Genomic DNA, 15,709 nt, shown 5'->3' on the forward strand with positions numbered 1-15,709 from the left:
CGCCGAGACCTAAAGCACGATCAATGTAGAATCCAACAGCTTAGATACGCACGTCTTCCTTTGATTGTAAACAAATCGCTTCTGGGTCATGTGTCCGAACGCCGGATCTGCGTCATATTCTCGCGCATGCGTCGTGGAGGCACACACGGAAGACAAGAACAAGTTGGATAAAGGTGTTATTTTGATTTTTTTTTTGCGCACAAAAACTATTGTCGTCGCATCGTAAGATTTTTGTAGAGTCACTGTGGTGAGATGGACTTTGTAACGATGTTTTAAGTGCCTTTTATGGGTCTTGGGAGTGTAAATTTACTGAATGCCAATGGAGGCCTATCTGAAGCCTTTCTCAGCCATCAGCTTTCATCTAAAATATCTTCATTTGTGTTCCGAATATGAACGGAGGTCTTACGGGTGTCCAACGACATGAGGGTGAGTAATTAATGACAGAATTTTCATTTTTGGGTGAACTAACCCTTTAATTATAATGCATATATTAAGCAATATATTCATTAAAACTATATATATATAATAAATATATATATATATATATATATATATATATATATATATATATATATATATATATATATATATATATATATATATATATATATATAATAAATATATATATATATATATATATATATATATATATATATATATATATATATATATATATATATATATATATATATATATATATATATATATATATATATATATATATATATATATATATATATATATATATATATATATATATATATATATATATTGACAGTAATGAATATCAATAAAAGGATTATTTTCATTTAATTTCATGTTTTGGGGGGTCATCAAGAAAATAAAGCAATATGTTAATTATGATTAATATATTAAGAAATATGTTCATTATTAATTTAAACGTTATTATTGATACAAATATGTATTGACAGTAATACAAATATTAATTAATATTATTAAAAGTATTGCTTTCATTTCAGACATGATCATTTGGGGTGGGGGATGTTTTTGTGTAAAGAAAATAAAGCAATATGTTAATTCATACATTAATATATTAATAAAAGACAAAACAAATTTGTATTTTTTTTTCTGCCCCTGAACATGCTCTTGACATATTTTGAGTTTCACTCTTAAACTGTTGATTAGAAGCAGTTTAAAGTTGCTCATTTTGATTATGGATTATGACGGTCCAAAACAAAATATGACAATTGATTTAATCGTTCACCATCAATTCTTGCCGCTTAAGAATTCAGCTTCTGACATGTTCTGTAACTCTCATCTTTGTGTCCAGGATCAATGAAGAAATCATTTTTATTTTTTTTTCTCTCCTCTGGTCTTCCAGGCTACAGGTCAGCCGTACGAGCAGTACGCGAAAATGATCTTCATGGAGCTGAGCGATGCCTGGTCCGAGTTTGAGAACCAAGGAGGCAAAGCCCTGTTCTGAACGCGCTCAGTGAGCGTCTGCCAGGTGCAGCGTGCCCCCTACAGGCAGCCTGAGGCACAGCGCTCTCTCTCCACACACACACACACACACACACACACACACACACACACAGAGAGAGAGGCTGACAGTGGGACAGATCAATCGCAGGAAGAAAGCAGACCTCTTTCTGTTTGAGGAACGGACAGATCTCTTCCTGAACTACCACACGCTCTCTGAGTGAAACCTGTAGCGTTGGATTTCTCCTGCTTCAAAAGGGCACATGCTAGCATCCTTTTGGCATTTGTAGACAAAATAAACACACACACACACACACACCTGAGACTACAGTCTGTCTTGCACTTAAAAAGAGCTTGAAAACAGAGGGTTTCTGGGCTGAAGACAGACATGATTATCGCTGATCTATTTTATGCCATTCTATGCATCACACTGTCATTCTTTCGTTTTCACCTTTTTGGTTTTCAATCAGTGTGGTTTGTCAAAAACTGATGTAAATATTCACTCGACTCGTGTGTGTGTTTTAGGGTGGATCGTGTTCACGTGAAGCGAAAGCAGAGACTTCTGCTCTCCATGATGTGAAGTTTCTGTTGGACTTTTCTTCACTCTCACTTCAGTTTTATCATGTTTCCACTGATCTCAAGTGTTAATTCTCTCCAGGCACCTCGTCGGAAGGTGCGTTTGTGTATTTGTGGGTTCAGGGCTCATTTTCTGCAGTCCAAAGGGTGTTCCAGTGACCGAGACAAACTTAACATCAACAAAACCTCTGAGCTTTCCATATAGGTTTTTTTTTTTTTTTTTTTTATCTCCAGGACCAATCAGAAATGTCTGTCTTATTTATTGTTTTGAAAGCTGTACATGGCTAATGGATATTAAAAAAGGACTAAAATATCAAATTTATTGTAAACTATGGAACAAACGAGCTGAGCATTTTGCAAAACTAAAATCATTCCAAAGCATCTACTAATATGAATGTGCTTTTTAAAATTATTGCTGCCCATTTGGAATGTAATTCTCTCTTTTTTTGTATTCCTTGTACTATGATCCTGTTTTCAACGTGTTAGCAAGCCTTCGCAATATTTTATTTGATGTTTTCATAATCTCTTAATAATGACACTAGAAAGTTTTGCACCAATCCCTCAGGTCATCAATTCTAATGAACCCATATCCAAATATGAATAAAAAAAATCTGATACAACTTATTAGACAATGACGTTAGGGTGGAAATTAATTAGTGTTGTTTTTATATATAGACCTTTTTTGTTATAGAAAAATCAAGGACTGGATGAAAACACCGCTTCATTTAGACTTGGCGAGTTTAGTTCTGTATCCTTTCTGAGGTTATTCACGTGCGAGGCTTGCAGCACAGTCGGACTGAACCAAACCAAATCCTTCCATCTGTTATTGGTTTCTGAGAGCTCGTCCATCATGGAGTGAAAAAAGAGCCTGATGGGCTTGGTTCACTGTTTTGAGTGATTTTGGAAATGTTTCGGCTTATTCACCCTCCACCAAAGTCATAAATATTTCAAACTGGAATGTGGCATTTCCGTTCAAAATCTTTACTGGTTGTATTTAATGGGTTCTGATGTAAATGAATGACTCCGTTCGGTCTAAATAAATGTCCTTATACTTAAGTTATGGTTAAGATAAGTATATATTCACAGGATAAGAAGTATATGTAGGAAAATAAACAATGCTGCTGTATTTTGGTGGAGAGTGAATATTTTAATAATGACAACTTTCTTCCTCTTTGCCCGCTCACCTTTCCTTTGGATGTAAAACTGCTGTTTCTCACCAGCTGCCTCCTGCAATGGAGAACAAAATCACAACACCACGGTCTTAAAAGATATTTTTTGTCATATTTTCCTTTGACCAATAAACCATAATCATGGTTTGGGTTTAGATTGTCTCTTATTTGAGTCTACATTTCACCAAATGGTAACATTTATGTGAAATAAGTACAATTCCTGTGAGCGAATTTACATCTGAAGATATATGGCGATACCATATGCATTTTTATACAGTTGATCTTGAATGTATGAATTGTGCGTGTCGTCTATATGCATGAACTATATTAATTTCAATATATATTTACCTCAGTTGATCAATTTGACCATTTGCCATTCATTTTAAGTACTAGTACATAGTCATGGCTGTCCAAAATTCTGACTTTTTTTCCTCAGAATTGCACGATATAAACTCGCAATTGCAAAAAAAAAAGTGCCCAATTCTGTCATTTAAACAGAATCGTAATATACAATTGCAATTGTAGTTTATATTTACAATTCTGACAAGACTGTGAAATAAAAAGTCGCAATTATCTTCTACATTGATTTAAACAAGCTTCCATAACTATCCCATGAGGCTACGGGAGAGGATTTATGAAAGACAGTTGCTGCGTCCCAATTCGTGTACTTATACTACGACCTTTTTGTGAATAAAAAGTTCCTACTTTTGAGTGTGTAGCAGAAGAGTATGCAAGCTTTGGGAAATACTACTTCGTCATCTTTAACGGACTCTGTCGCTTAGTTACGTGCATCCCATCACGGTTTAAACTGCCCTGTCAATCATCATCACAGTTCAAATCCTCCACATTCAATTTAATTTCTTACCGTATCGGAGAGAAGTGTAGACGCACGTTGATCTGCCATTTGTGGGTCTTTAATGCAGAGACTGTTTGCAGTTTAAATATAATGATGCATTTAGAAGTTAATAGCCAAACGTATCTGTACAAAAGTTCACAATGCTGCTGCAGGTGAAATATAATGCGAATAGCATTGACTAAATATCTTTTCGTCAGGTTAAATAGTCATAATTGATCACTCAAGCCCCTTTATCTAAACCTCTCTAGTACTTAAAGACGGCATGAAATCAAACTTTACAATTGGTATTTTTTAATTGAAATATTGTAGTGTTTACCATAAATGATTTATCTGTGCACTTCATTAACTTTTTTAAATGAATTTACCCTTATAATCTTTAATCAAATACAACCTTCCCTCCCCCCACAAAACGACTTCTCTTCCTGTCATGTGCTATGGTGCGAGGGCGGGGCTATCGCTTTCTGTCTGGTTTCTGCCTCTCAGACGCCTGTCGCTGATCGCAGCAATTAGCAATATGGTGAGATGCATTTTTGGTTGCGCTCCTCAGGTCCTCTTGCCTTTCCCTAAACAACCTACTCTGCGTGCCCGCTGGCTCGAATTCCTGCATTTCGTAGAAGCAGGAATAACGGCGAATTGGTGTCTGTGTGCAATGCATTTCACGGAAGAATGTTTTAAGAATTTGATGCGATATTATTAAAATGGGTTTAGGTGATTCCTTCCGGAAAATGTAGCTGCTCGCCCTCGTTCTCATCATCAGGCTCCTCAATAAAAAATGCTGCATGTGAGGTTACCGGTGGTGAGTCCGGTGGAGAAGAATCCTCCACAACTGAGTGCAAACTGGCATTCAAATCTGCCTCCATTTTGTTAGCAACGGCCAACTTCCAACGATCCAATCAATTCCCGAAGGACGAAAGCAGGCCCCGCCCTAAATTTTTTTTCTCATTGCAGAAGCCGTTTTACTCGGATATACGTCACAATAAGGAGAAAAAGACGATCTCAACTTCCATTTCACACTGACTTTAACCGTCGGACTCGCACATCCGTCATGTTTGTAGTTTTGTAGTTAACTTTTTATCAGCGTTTGTAGTTCTAATCGAATCCTCGTCCACCTCACAATGGGTTGTGGGCAATGTCAGCCGTTAAGCCGACTACACACTGGCTGCGTGGCGTCTGTTTTTGTTTCGGCTTTTATGGCAAGCCAAAAAAGTCAGAATTATGCTATAGATGAATCGCTTTTACACACAAAATACAGCATTTTAAACAGTATTTGCGATTACAAACGGCGGAAAAATTGCGAGCCATATTTGACGCCGTTTTAGTGTGCCTGAAAAGCGCCGCTTTTTACGCTGTTCAGCTTGCCATATGACGCCGGAAAAAAACGCTGTTTTGGTTGCACAAAGCACGTTATTTACGACGTTTTGCTTATAGTATAATAACTGTTCTCCAGGGTTGCCAGGTTTTCCCAACAAAACCTGCCCAATTGCTACTCAAAACTAGCCCAAAACAAGCCCAATCACGTTTTTTTGAGGGGGGGGTTCCCTAGTAAAAATTGCATTCCCAGGGCTAAATATCTCATAATTGGGGTCGCTTCAACCCGTGGACAAGAAAAACAGCCTGTGAAAACCACAAACTTGGCAACACTGTTGTTCTCACCCAATCGATGATGAACTGAGTCAGACCAGACAAATTCAGCAGTACGGATCATTTAAGCCAAAGGAGTGTCTATGAATTGATAGGGTATATTCATCTACAATAGTGCATAACTTTTGGAATATTTTAATCTCTACTAACATTAAACATATTAAAGATCACACCTCTTTATCATACTTTAATGTAAATGCTAAGATTTCACGTTCAGCAATTATCCATACCTACCCCATGTTACAAACTTATTTACAAAGATACTTTTCACATCAGTAAATAACTGGACAAAGGCTTTGAGTAATGTTTCCAAAACGAGCAATCGTCCCTAATATAACAGAAGCTGAATATGCTATTTTAGTTGACCCTCAAGACAAATCCTTTAAAAATTAATGGTATTCAGAACAGAACAAGAATGAAAATATTAGCTACAGGCTAGCCTATGCAAGTCAAGCCAAAACAAATTTGTTTAAAGCTGAACTGAAACCGAAACGCGCGTTAGCCTAACGTTACCGCTCTCATTTGTCAAAAATCAAAATATTTCACGATGTGTTTCAGCAAATGGAATGATTTTTGGGACACATATTTTGGGGAAATGCTTTGAAAATGTTCAAAAACTCAAACCACTGTGGGCAAATTCACTTCCCTTTCATTATGTTCGGGATGAAAACATCCAGTAAATTAAACTGCTGTAAAAAATGTATCAGATAAAAAAAAAATTAAATATCCCCAATTTTTTTTTTTCCATGAATCGATTAATCAACCTCAGTCCTGTTCAAAACTACTAAATGTCTTTTTTTTTTCTTTAAATCCAGGATTTGTACTCTTTAATTGACAGTGATTTGGGGAAGAAGGAGAACCCACACAAAAATCACTTATTTTCAATATAAAAAGTGATTGTGGACTGGATATATATATATTTTTTTATTTTTATTTTTTTTTTTTTTACTTTTATCACAGTCTTGGGTATGTCAAAGATTAGTAACAACATTGGCTTTGATGCATTGTAAGTTTTTTGTGCAGCATCAGATTTTAATTTTTTCTCCCTCATTTACTGTTTGTGGCCTTTTTTGCCCAATTGACATTTTTTGATTGCAAAGCCACGACACCATTTAATCATGCATTCTGATTGTTGGTGGTTTTCCCTGTTGGGCAGAGGTAAAATGTGTCATTTTTACTGTTGATCACCAGGTGGCACCATTAACCCTTTAGATAGACCTGTGCAACAAAAAAAGAAGCTTAGTTTCTGGCTTTTATATGGAGTATAACAGCATATAAATGAGGGAGAGAAAAAATAAAATCTAATGCTGCACAAAAACTAACAATGCATCAAAGCCACTGTTGATACTAATCTTTCACATGTCCAAGACTGCGAGGAAAGGTTAAAACAATAAAATTAGTAATTTTGTGTTCCCAGAACAGAAAAATAATTAGCGTAGCTGCTGTTCAAGGCATTAAGCAAAGATGATCATGTGCATTGATACAACTACAGAGTACAAGGTTAGGAGATGCATCATGTGAATGCCTGGCTAAAGAGATGCGTCTTTAATCTAGATTTAAACTGGAGGATTGAGTCTGAGCCCCGAACATTATTAGGAAGGCTATTCCATTAGCCTGGTTAAAACCAGACCATTCTCAGTAGTAACTGAGTTATGGTCTGGCAAAGCTTCATAGACAAATCATTTCCAAAGGGGCGTCGCTCAAATGCCTCTCGGCGCAATTGGATAGACCTAAAACCAATCAGAGCGATGAGGGAGATGACGTATGCAGAGCGACGGAGAAACATCTGAGACTCTGGCCGTTTCTCAATATGCGTTCTTGTCTGTACTTGTGTTCTCAAATAGGAAATGTCCCCGGTTTCCATTTCAGAAATCAGGTCACTTTACCTAAACCACATATTAATGTTTAATATATTATTTTTAAAATGTAAACGAAAAGAGGCATGGTGTTTTATACTTCGTTTTATTATAAATATATAAGATAATCAATGTAGGCCTAGCTACGCGTTGCCTGAACCACATTCGTGTGGCTATTATTATGTTTAATTTTTTATTTTATTTTATGAAATGAGGCAGTGGTGTTTTATGACATATTTCGTACGTGAACTTCTGACTTGCGTCCGTGACTTACCAAGTTTGACTCCGGAGAATGAACTCCCGAGGACGGGAGGACACTAGTTCGGTACTCTGCTAATGGACAAGCAGCGTTCTTGACAGTATCACTCAGTATATATTTGTATATGTAGTGCAGGCAATGCACATTATCTTCAATGTATGTTTATAACAAAACGAAATATAAAAAACCCAGCCTCTTTTCGTTTACATTTAAAAAAAACACACACACACACACACACACATAATATATAGGCTATGATTATCACTGTAATAAATTAAATATGACACAAAACACAACCCAGTCTCTTTTTGTTAAATGTCAGTTTATGTGTGATCATCAATAGCAATTATAAAAGTATAAGTAAAAGGTATAAGAAGCTATACAATAAATAAAGCAATTCAGTCAAAGTCAGCGCTAGGAGACTACAACGATAAAGTTTAATATCTTAAAAATATAAAGTTATGAAACTTCACTTTGCCCTCAGACAAAACGATCTCTCTAGGAACAAATTAAAGATTAATGAGAGCAAAGATCAGCCGTTAGATCTACACAAGACGAGACAGTTTAACCACTACAGAGACATCAGAGCCAGCGGCAGACGGCAGAAGGACTGGCCGAGGAAAGGCGCCTCTCGGCGGGCTCAATGATCGATTGAGCGCCGCTGAACCACTGGAGCTCACAACTCCGAAAACGGCAGATCAAATTTAAAAAAGGCGCTCTCTTTATAAATAAACCACATATTTGAGCTTTAAACAACTACATTCACGCCTGAAAAGGACTTAAAACTATATTTTGTAAAACATTAACACTACCAGAGGGCTCTCGCTAAGACCCATTTGTTTAGCCACCAAAGGGCCAAGCTGGTATCAGACTTTTGCCGAATCCAGTCGGTAAGACAGCGATAACATCTTTTTTAGATATGAAGGCTTCGAGTGTTGTTCTTTGCTCGGCTTTTAACGAAAAGGAAAAGTTTAAATCGCTTAAAACAGACGCGATAGCTGATTCGAACGAGTGATGCTCCACAGCGGCAAATCTGCTTCAATGTCGCTGCGCTGTCGTCATCGTGTAAAGCCCGCCCCAACGTTTCTAATTGGTGCCGCGATTTCTAGGGTTTAGAAATGGGTTTGAATGGGGTCTTTGCCAGACTACTTGCAGAGCAAATCTAAATTTGCCGGAAGTTGTCTGGGTTTTCCCAGGCTACTATTCCATAGTTTAGGTGCCAAATATGAAAACGTTCTTCCTCCTTTAGTTGACTTGGATATCCTCGGTATTACCAGAAGCCCAGAGTTTAGTGATCTTAAAGATCGTGATGGGTTATAAAGGCGACAGAAGATCAGTTAAATACACAGGAGCTAAACCATTTAGGGCCTTATAGGTCAGTAGCAATACTTTATAATTGATCTATACGAAACTTAACAGGTAACCAGTGTAGAGATGTTAGAATTGGTGTTGTGTGATCATATTTTCTTGACCTAGTAAGAACTCTAGCAGCTGCATTTTGGACTAATTGTAGCTTGTTTATTGAGGAGGCAGGACAGCCAGCTAGTAGTGCATTACAGTAATCTAGTCTAGAGGTCATAAATGCATAAACTAACTTTTCTGCATCAGAGACAGATAGCATGTTTCGTAGCTTAGCGATGTTTCTGAGGTGGAAGAAGGCTGTTTTTATAGTATTTGAAATATGATTTTTTTCAAAAGACAAGTTGCTGTCTAATAGAACACCCAAGTCTTTAACTGTAGCAGATGAAGTAACAGTACGTCCTTCTAAATGTCAATTATAATTTAAGAGATTCTGTGTACCAGTTTTTGGTCCAATAAGTAATACCTCAGTCTTATCTGAATTTAGGAGGAGAAAATTACAGGTCATCCAATATTTTATATCTTTAATAACACTCTGTTAGCTTGGATAATTTAGAGATTTCATCTGGTCGTGCTGAAATATATAACTGAGTATCCCCGGCATAACAGTGGGAACTAATGTCATGTTTTCTTATAATATTACCAAGTGGCAGCATATATAAACAGTGAGGAAAACAAGTATTTGAACACCCTGCTATTTTGCAAGTTCTCCAACTTAGAAATCATGGAGGGGTCTGAATTTGTCATCGTAGGTGCATGTCCACTGTGAGAGACATAATCTAAAAATTTTTTTTTTTTAAAAATCCAGAAATCACAATGTATGATTTTTTAACTATTTATTTGTATGATACAGCTGAAATTAAGTATTTGAACACCTGAGAAAATCAATGTTAATATTTGGTACAGTAGCCTTTGTTAGCAATTACAGAGGTCAAACGTTTCCTGTAGTTTCTCACCAGGTTTGCACACACTGCAGGAGGGATTTTGGCCCACTCCTCCACACAGATCTTCTCTAGATCAGTCAGGTTTCTGGCCTGTCGCTGAGAAACACGGAGTTTGAGCTCCCTCCAAAGATTCTCTATTGGGTTTAGGTCTGGAGACTGGCTAGGCCACACCAGAACCGTGATATGCTTCTTACAGAGCCACTCCTTGGTTATCCTGGCTGTGCGCTTCGGGTCATTGTCATGTTGGAAGACCCAGCCTCGACCCATCTTCAATGCTCTAACTGAGGGAAGGAGGTTGTTGCCAAAAAAATCTCGCAATACATGGCCCCGGTCATCCTCTCCTTAAAACAGTGCAGTCGCCCTGTCCCATGTGCAGAAAAACACCCCCAAAGCATGATGCTACCACCCCCGTGCTTCACAGTAGGGATGGTGTTCTTGGGATGGTACTCATCATCATTCTTCTTCCTCCAAACACGTTTAGTGGAATTATGACCAAAAAGTTCTATTTTGGTCTCATCTGACCATATGACTTTCTCCCATGACTCCTCTGGATCATCCAAATGGTCATTGGCAAACTTAAGACGGGCCTGGACATGTGCTGGTTTAAGCAGGGGAACCTTCCGTGCCATGCATGATTTCAAACCATGACGTCTTAGTGTATTACCAACAGTAACCTTGGAAACGGTGCTCCCAGCTCTTTTCAGGTCATTGACCAGCTCCTCCTGTGTAGTTCTGGGCTGATTTCTCACCTTTCTTAGGATCATTGAGACCCCACGAGGTGAGATCTTGCATGGAGCCCCAGTCCGAGGGAGATTGACAGTCATGTTTAGCTTCTTCCATTTTCTAATGATTGCTCCAACAGTGGACCTTTTTTTCACCAAGCTGCTTGGCAATTTCCCCGTAGCCCTTTCCAGCCTTTTGGTGGAGTACAATTTTGACTCTAGTGTCTTCGGACAGCTCTTTGGTCTTGGCCATGTTAGTAGTTGGATTCTTATTGATTCTATGGGGTGGACAGGTGTCTTTATGCAGCTAACGACCTCAAACAGGTGCATCTAATTTAGGATAATAAATGGAGTGGAGGTGGACATTTTAAAGGCAGACTAACAGCTCTTTGAGGGTCAGAATTCTAGCTGATACTAGAAATACTCAAATACTTATTTGCAGCTGTATCATGCAAATAAATACTAAAAAAAAAAAATTCATACATTGTGATTTCTGGATTTTTTTTTTTTTTCAGAGATTATGTCTCTCACAGTGGACATGCACCTACGATGACAATTTCAGACCCCTCCATGATTTCTAAGTGGGAGAACTTGCAAAATAGCAGGGTGTTCAAATACTTACTTTCCTCACTGTATATATATATATATATATATATTGAGAAAAAACAGAGGGCCTAACACAGATCCTTGCGGCACTCCATAATTTACAGACGTTATCTTAGACTGTTCCCTGTTTAAATAGACAAATTGGTAACGCTCTGATAGATACGATCTAAACCACTTTAATGCCCGTCCCTGAATGCCAGTGTAATTTTGTAGACGATCTAAGAGTATTTTATGATCTATGGTGTCGAATGCTGAACTAAGATCAAGTAAAACTAGTATTGAGCCTTGGTCAGCAGCTAAGAGTAAGTCATTTGTGATTTTAACGAGCGCAGTTTCTGTGCTATGATGGGCTCTGAATCCAGACTGAAATTTTTCATCGGTAACGTTTTCTTGCAAGTAAGAGCATAATTGAGCAGACACCATTTTTTCTGGTATTTTAGACAGAAATGGAAGATTTGAAATAGGTCTGTAATAGTCATTAGGTTTAAGCCAGGTTTCAGTCAGACATAGTAAATCAAAGCTATTATCTGTGATCATTTCATTAACAATAACTGCTTTAGGTGCGAGCGATCGAATGTTAAGGAGACCTAGTTTTAGAGAATGTTTTTGTTCATTTCTTTCAAGATTATCTGGTTTGATAATGATCAGATTTTCTCTAGATCCTATTGAGGATTTTGACCTAAATATTCGTGGAACAGACACAGTTTCTACACAATGCACTACAGAACAAGAACTGTCAAGTGTAGTTTGACTTACTAGTCATACGGTGCATAGCGTCTAGGAGATGTTGTCGGACAGAAGATCCGCGCCGATCCTGCCGGGGTGCAGGCCATCAGCACGGAAAAGCCTTGGCCGCTCCCAGAAAAGATTCCAATTATTTACAAAGAGCAGCTTCTGTTCATTACACCACGACAATAACCATTCATTTAGAGCAAATACTGAACCTTTCATGCCCTCGTCTGTATGTGGGAAGCGGTCCGGACACGACGATCCTCGTCGCGGGTGATGTTCTGCGTACAGTCTCGATCAGGCTCCTGAAGTCCGTCTTCAGAACCTCCGTCTGCCGCAGCCTGGTGTCGTTCACCCCCGCGTGAAGCACAACAGCACCGATGCTCTCGTCGCCATTCATAATTGCCGGTACCTGCGCAGCGGCATCGAGAACACGAGCACCAGGAAAACAGTGACTGCGCACCTTACCTTTAGCCGAGGCGGCATGTACATGCCGGACAACGGTGATCACAGCGTCGCGTTCCGTCTCGAGAAGTCGGGTGGAGAAAAAAAATGTATGCAAAAAAGAAAAGAAAAAAATATTCATCGGATACATTTTTACAGCAGTTTAATTTAGTGGACTTTTGCCATCCCAAACATAACGAAAGGGTAGTGAATTTGAACAATGCTCAAGGGTTAATAGTTATTGTTATTTTTAATATATATATATATTTTTTTAATATGTCCATATAGCTTTTATAAACTTTATTTTAGAGCAGTGGTTCTCAAAGTGTGGTACTCAGGCTCCCTCTAGTGGTATGCAGAGGAATCACTAAATTAAAGTCGCTGTAAAGACGATTCTAAAATTTGTTTCTGTACTAAACACATTATAAATGTTAGAAATGTATTGCTGAATCACGTTACAAACACTGTGAACTGTGTTGTACTAAAAAGGTGGCTCGATGACGCACTGCAGCCACTGAGCCTGGCCCCTCCCCTAACACCATAACAACTAACGTCATTCGCATCAGGTCGCCCGTTCAATCGCGCGTTGCTGTCACTACCGTTAGTTACTACAGCCTACAGTTAGCTAGCTAGTTATGCCTTCATCATGTAAATGCATATTACCTAACTGTAAAACCTATAAAAAGCTTATAAATCCAAATCGCTGATATCAAGAAGAGGTGGATTCATTTTGTGACATTTCAGCTACCTTGAACACCACCAACACCTGCCTCTGCAGTGATCGTTTTACACCGGATAGTTTTACAAACGTTCATCGGAGACAACTGGGATTCACTGATAATCCACTGCCGGACTGACACAGGACTTCATCCGCCCGTCCCGCCAACATCTGGTGCCATCATTGCAGTACGTGCCAGTGGTGGCCAGTTGTCTTGTGTGCTTCTCACCGCTGCTTTCCCGCTAGTGGGCGTGGTTTCAGCGCAGACAGTGTTTATAATTTAAATTTGGCACACATTTAATGATACATTTTTTCTGTGGTGTGACAAACTCAGAACAAATATTGAATGTTGACTTTAAATATAAATTAATGTTTAAACAATACATTTTAATTGTATCTTTAGTTGAGTAAAGTTTTTTTTTTTTTCCATTTAAGTACATTACAGTTTTAATTAAACTTTTAGATTAACACAATTTAATCATTATTGAATTATTTGATTTACCTGTATGTAAGCACAGTGCAGTGTTAAAGTGGCTGACAACAAAAAAATATTCCTATTAGGATGGAACTGCCTCTTTTTTGAACTGTGCAGAGCTGTAGCTGAATAGTAAGGCCTACTACACTACTGTACTTTAATGTTGGTCATTATGGTGGTACTTGGTATAAAAAGTTTGAGAACCACTGTTTTAGAGCATCAGGTCGAATTCAAATGAGAAATGTTGCTCTGGCAGCAAGCAAAAAAACAGTAATTATTTAAGAGTTATTTTGTAATATAAGGGAGAGGGACAACACCTGCGACGTCCCGTGTGCATGTGGTCCGGCTGCAACAACATGATCTCTCTCACCAGAATGATTTTAACTGTAGCTAATTTAATAAAATAAAAGAAATGCGTATGTATTTAAATACAAAAGGTAAGGGAGAGGACAGGCCAGATCATCCATCATACAAGCAAGGAGATTTGCGCTATCCCATCCATATTTGCTTGCAGGGAGAACGTGGGGGTCCTGATGCATCTGCATAAAGTCCCTTACCAGAACACATTGTATTTTCGCCGAGTATATAAACCCCGGTAATTAGCTCTGTTTCTCGTTGACGGTAACATACAATTTAGCCTGCGACTTTTACACGTTTGATATACTTACACCAATCAAATATAGACATATGAAACATAACAGGAATGCAAATTCTACGTTTATTCGCTTAATATGCCGTTTTCAAATCCACAACGGTCCTATTACCCACAATGCTTTGCGGCTTATGCAAACACGCAGCCTCGCTATTGGCGCAAGCGTAGTGATGACGAATACGAAGCAGAAAAAAGAACAAAGATTCTTTAGCTTTTGTGAAGTTAGTTCAACTCTTTCGAGTGTACTACCACACATGTCCGACTAGTCTTGGGGCTGGTCCCACACATAGACTGTAAAAAAATATCGACGACGCGACTCCATTGACTTCCGCTGACCAAAGTTGAAGCTTTCATAGGCCCGCTCACGGCGCTGACATCTTGGGACCGAGTCTGCGCAGTAGCGATCTCGGGACCGGAGTTGCGCAGTAGAGAACAGGAAGTAGAGGCGCGATTATCAAAAGCCCGCCCACACTCTCACAGATGCAGAATAATTAATTATGTTGGTGTGAAATAAACAGTTATGGAAGTGTAGAAATGAAAGCTAAAGCTCCAATCTCCTCACAAAAATCCAGAAAAAAGTCCGTTAGTGCCTCAGTGACAACTTCACTCAGAGAAGCCGTCAATCTCAGCTGTCAATCATGACGTCACACCCCCGTTTTTATAGCATCAAATAACTCACTAAAACTAAACTTATTTAAAAAACGAACACTTGAAATGAAATTATTGTAATAAAAACTGCCTAAAATGACAGAAACCATCTTTAGGAAACAATTATTTGAAGTGTAATTAAATAGTTTAGTGTGTCTCGCGCCCATTGAAATACATGGAGAGGCGGGGTTTAGGAGCTATACTGGGACCGGCCACCGGGGGGCGATCGAGGCGCGAAAGCTTCAATTTCTGACTGGAGCACTACAGGCTTAGTCCCACACCGCTGTGGTTAGAGGGGTCAGCGCACCATGCGATCAACTCCTAAATCCAAACGCTCTCGCGCCGCATTGACTCGCTGACTAGTTGGCGCTGGGCCAGCGACAGACGCGCTCGTCACATATACAACAACTATCCACGGTTTTCAACCGCATGTTTATTATAGGTTTCAGACATTTATTAAATATACATAAGTAGCAGCAAACCAATACAGGTGTAGAGTTTGTAAAATACATGCCGATGTCTATAAAAGCAGTAAAAACAACCCCTGTTCCATTATACTTAGACAACGAGTTTTATTCATATCAGATACACATTGTGTAAGTAACTTTAAAGTTT

General features: G+C 38.5%; 1 protein-coding gene across 4 annotated transcripts in view; it reads left to right on the forward strand.

Annotated features, from left to right (window-relative positions):
• The window catches only part of gak (cyclin G associated kinase), a 65,194-nt gene extending 62,052 nt beyond the window's left edge, over positions 1–3,142 (forward strand). For all 4 annotated transcript variants that reach the window (XM_079815856.1, XM_079815858.1, XM_079815857.1 and 1 more), the window contains one exon: positions 1,343–3,142. In XM_079815856.1, the coding sequence (XP_079671982.1) occupies positions 1,343–1,444 (102 nt within the window). In that variant the 3' untranslated portion in view covers positions 1,445–3,142. The remainder of the gene's footprint in view (positions 1–1,342) is intronic.
• Positions 3,143–15,709: the final 12,567 nt, after the last annotated feature.

This window comes from Gobio gobio, assembly GCF_949357685.1.
Source record: "Gobio gobio genome assembly, chromosome: 4".
Lineage (NCBI taxonomy): Eukaryota > Metazoa > Chordata > Actinopteri > Cypriniformes > Gobionidae > Gobio > Gobio gobio.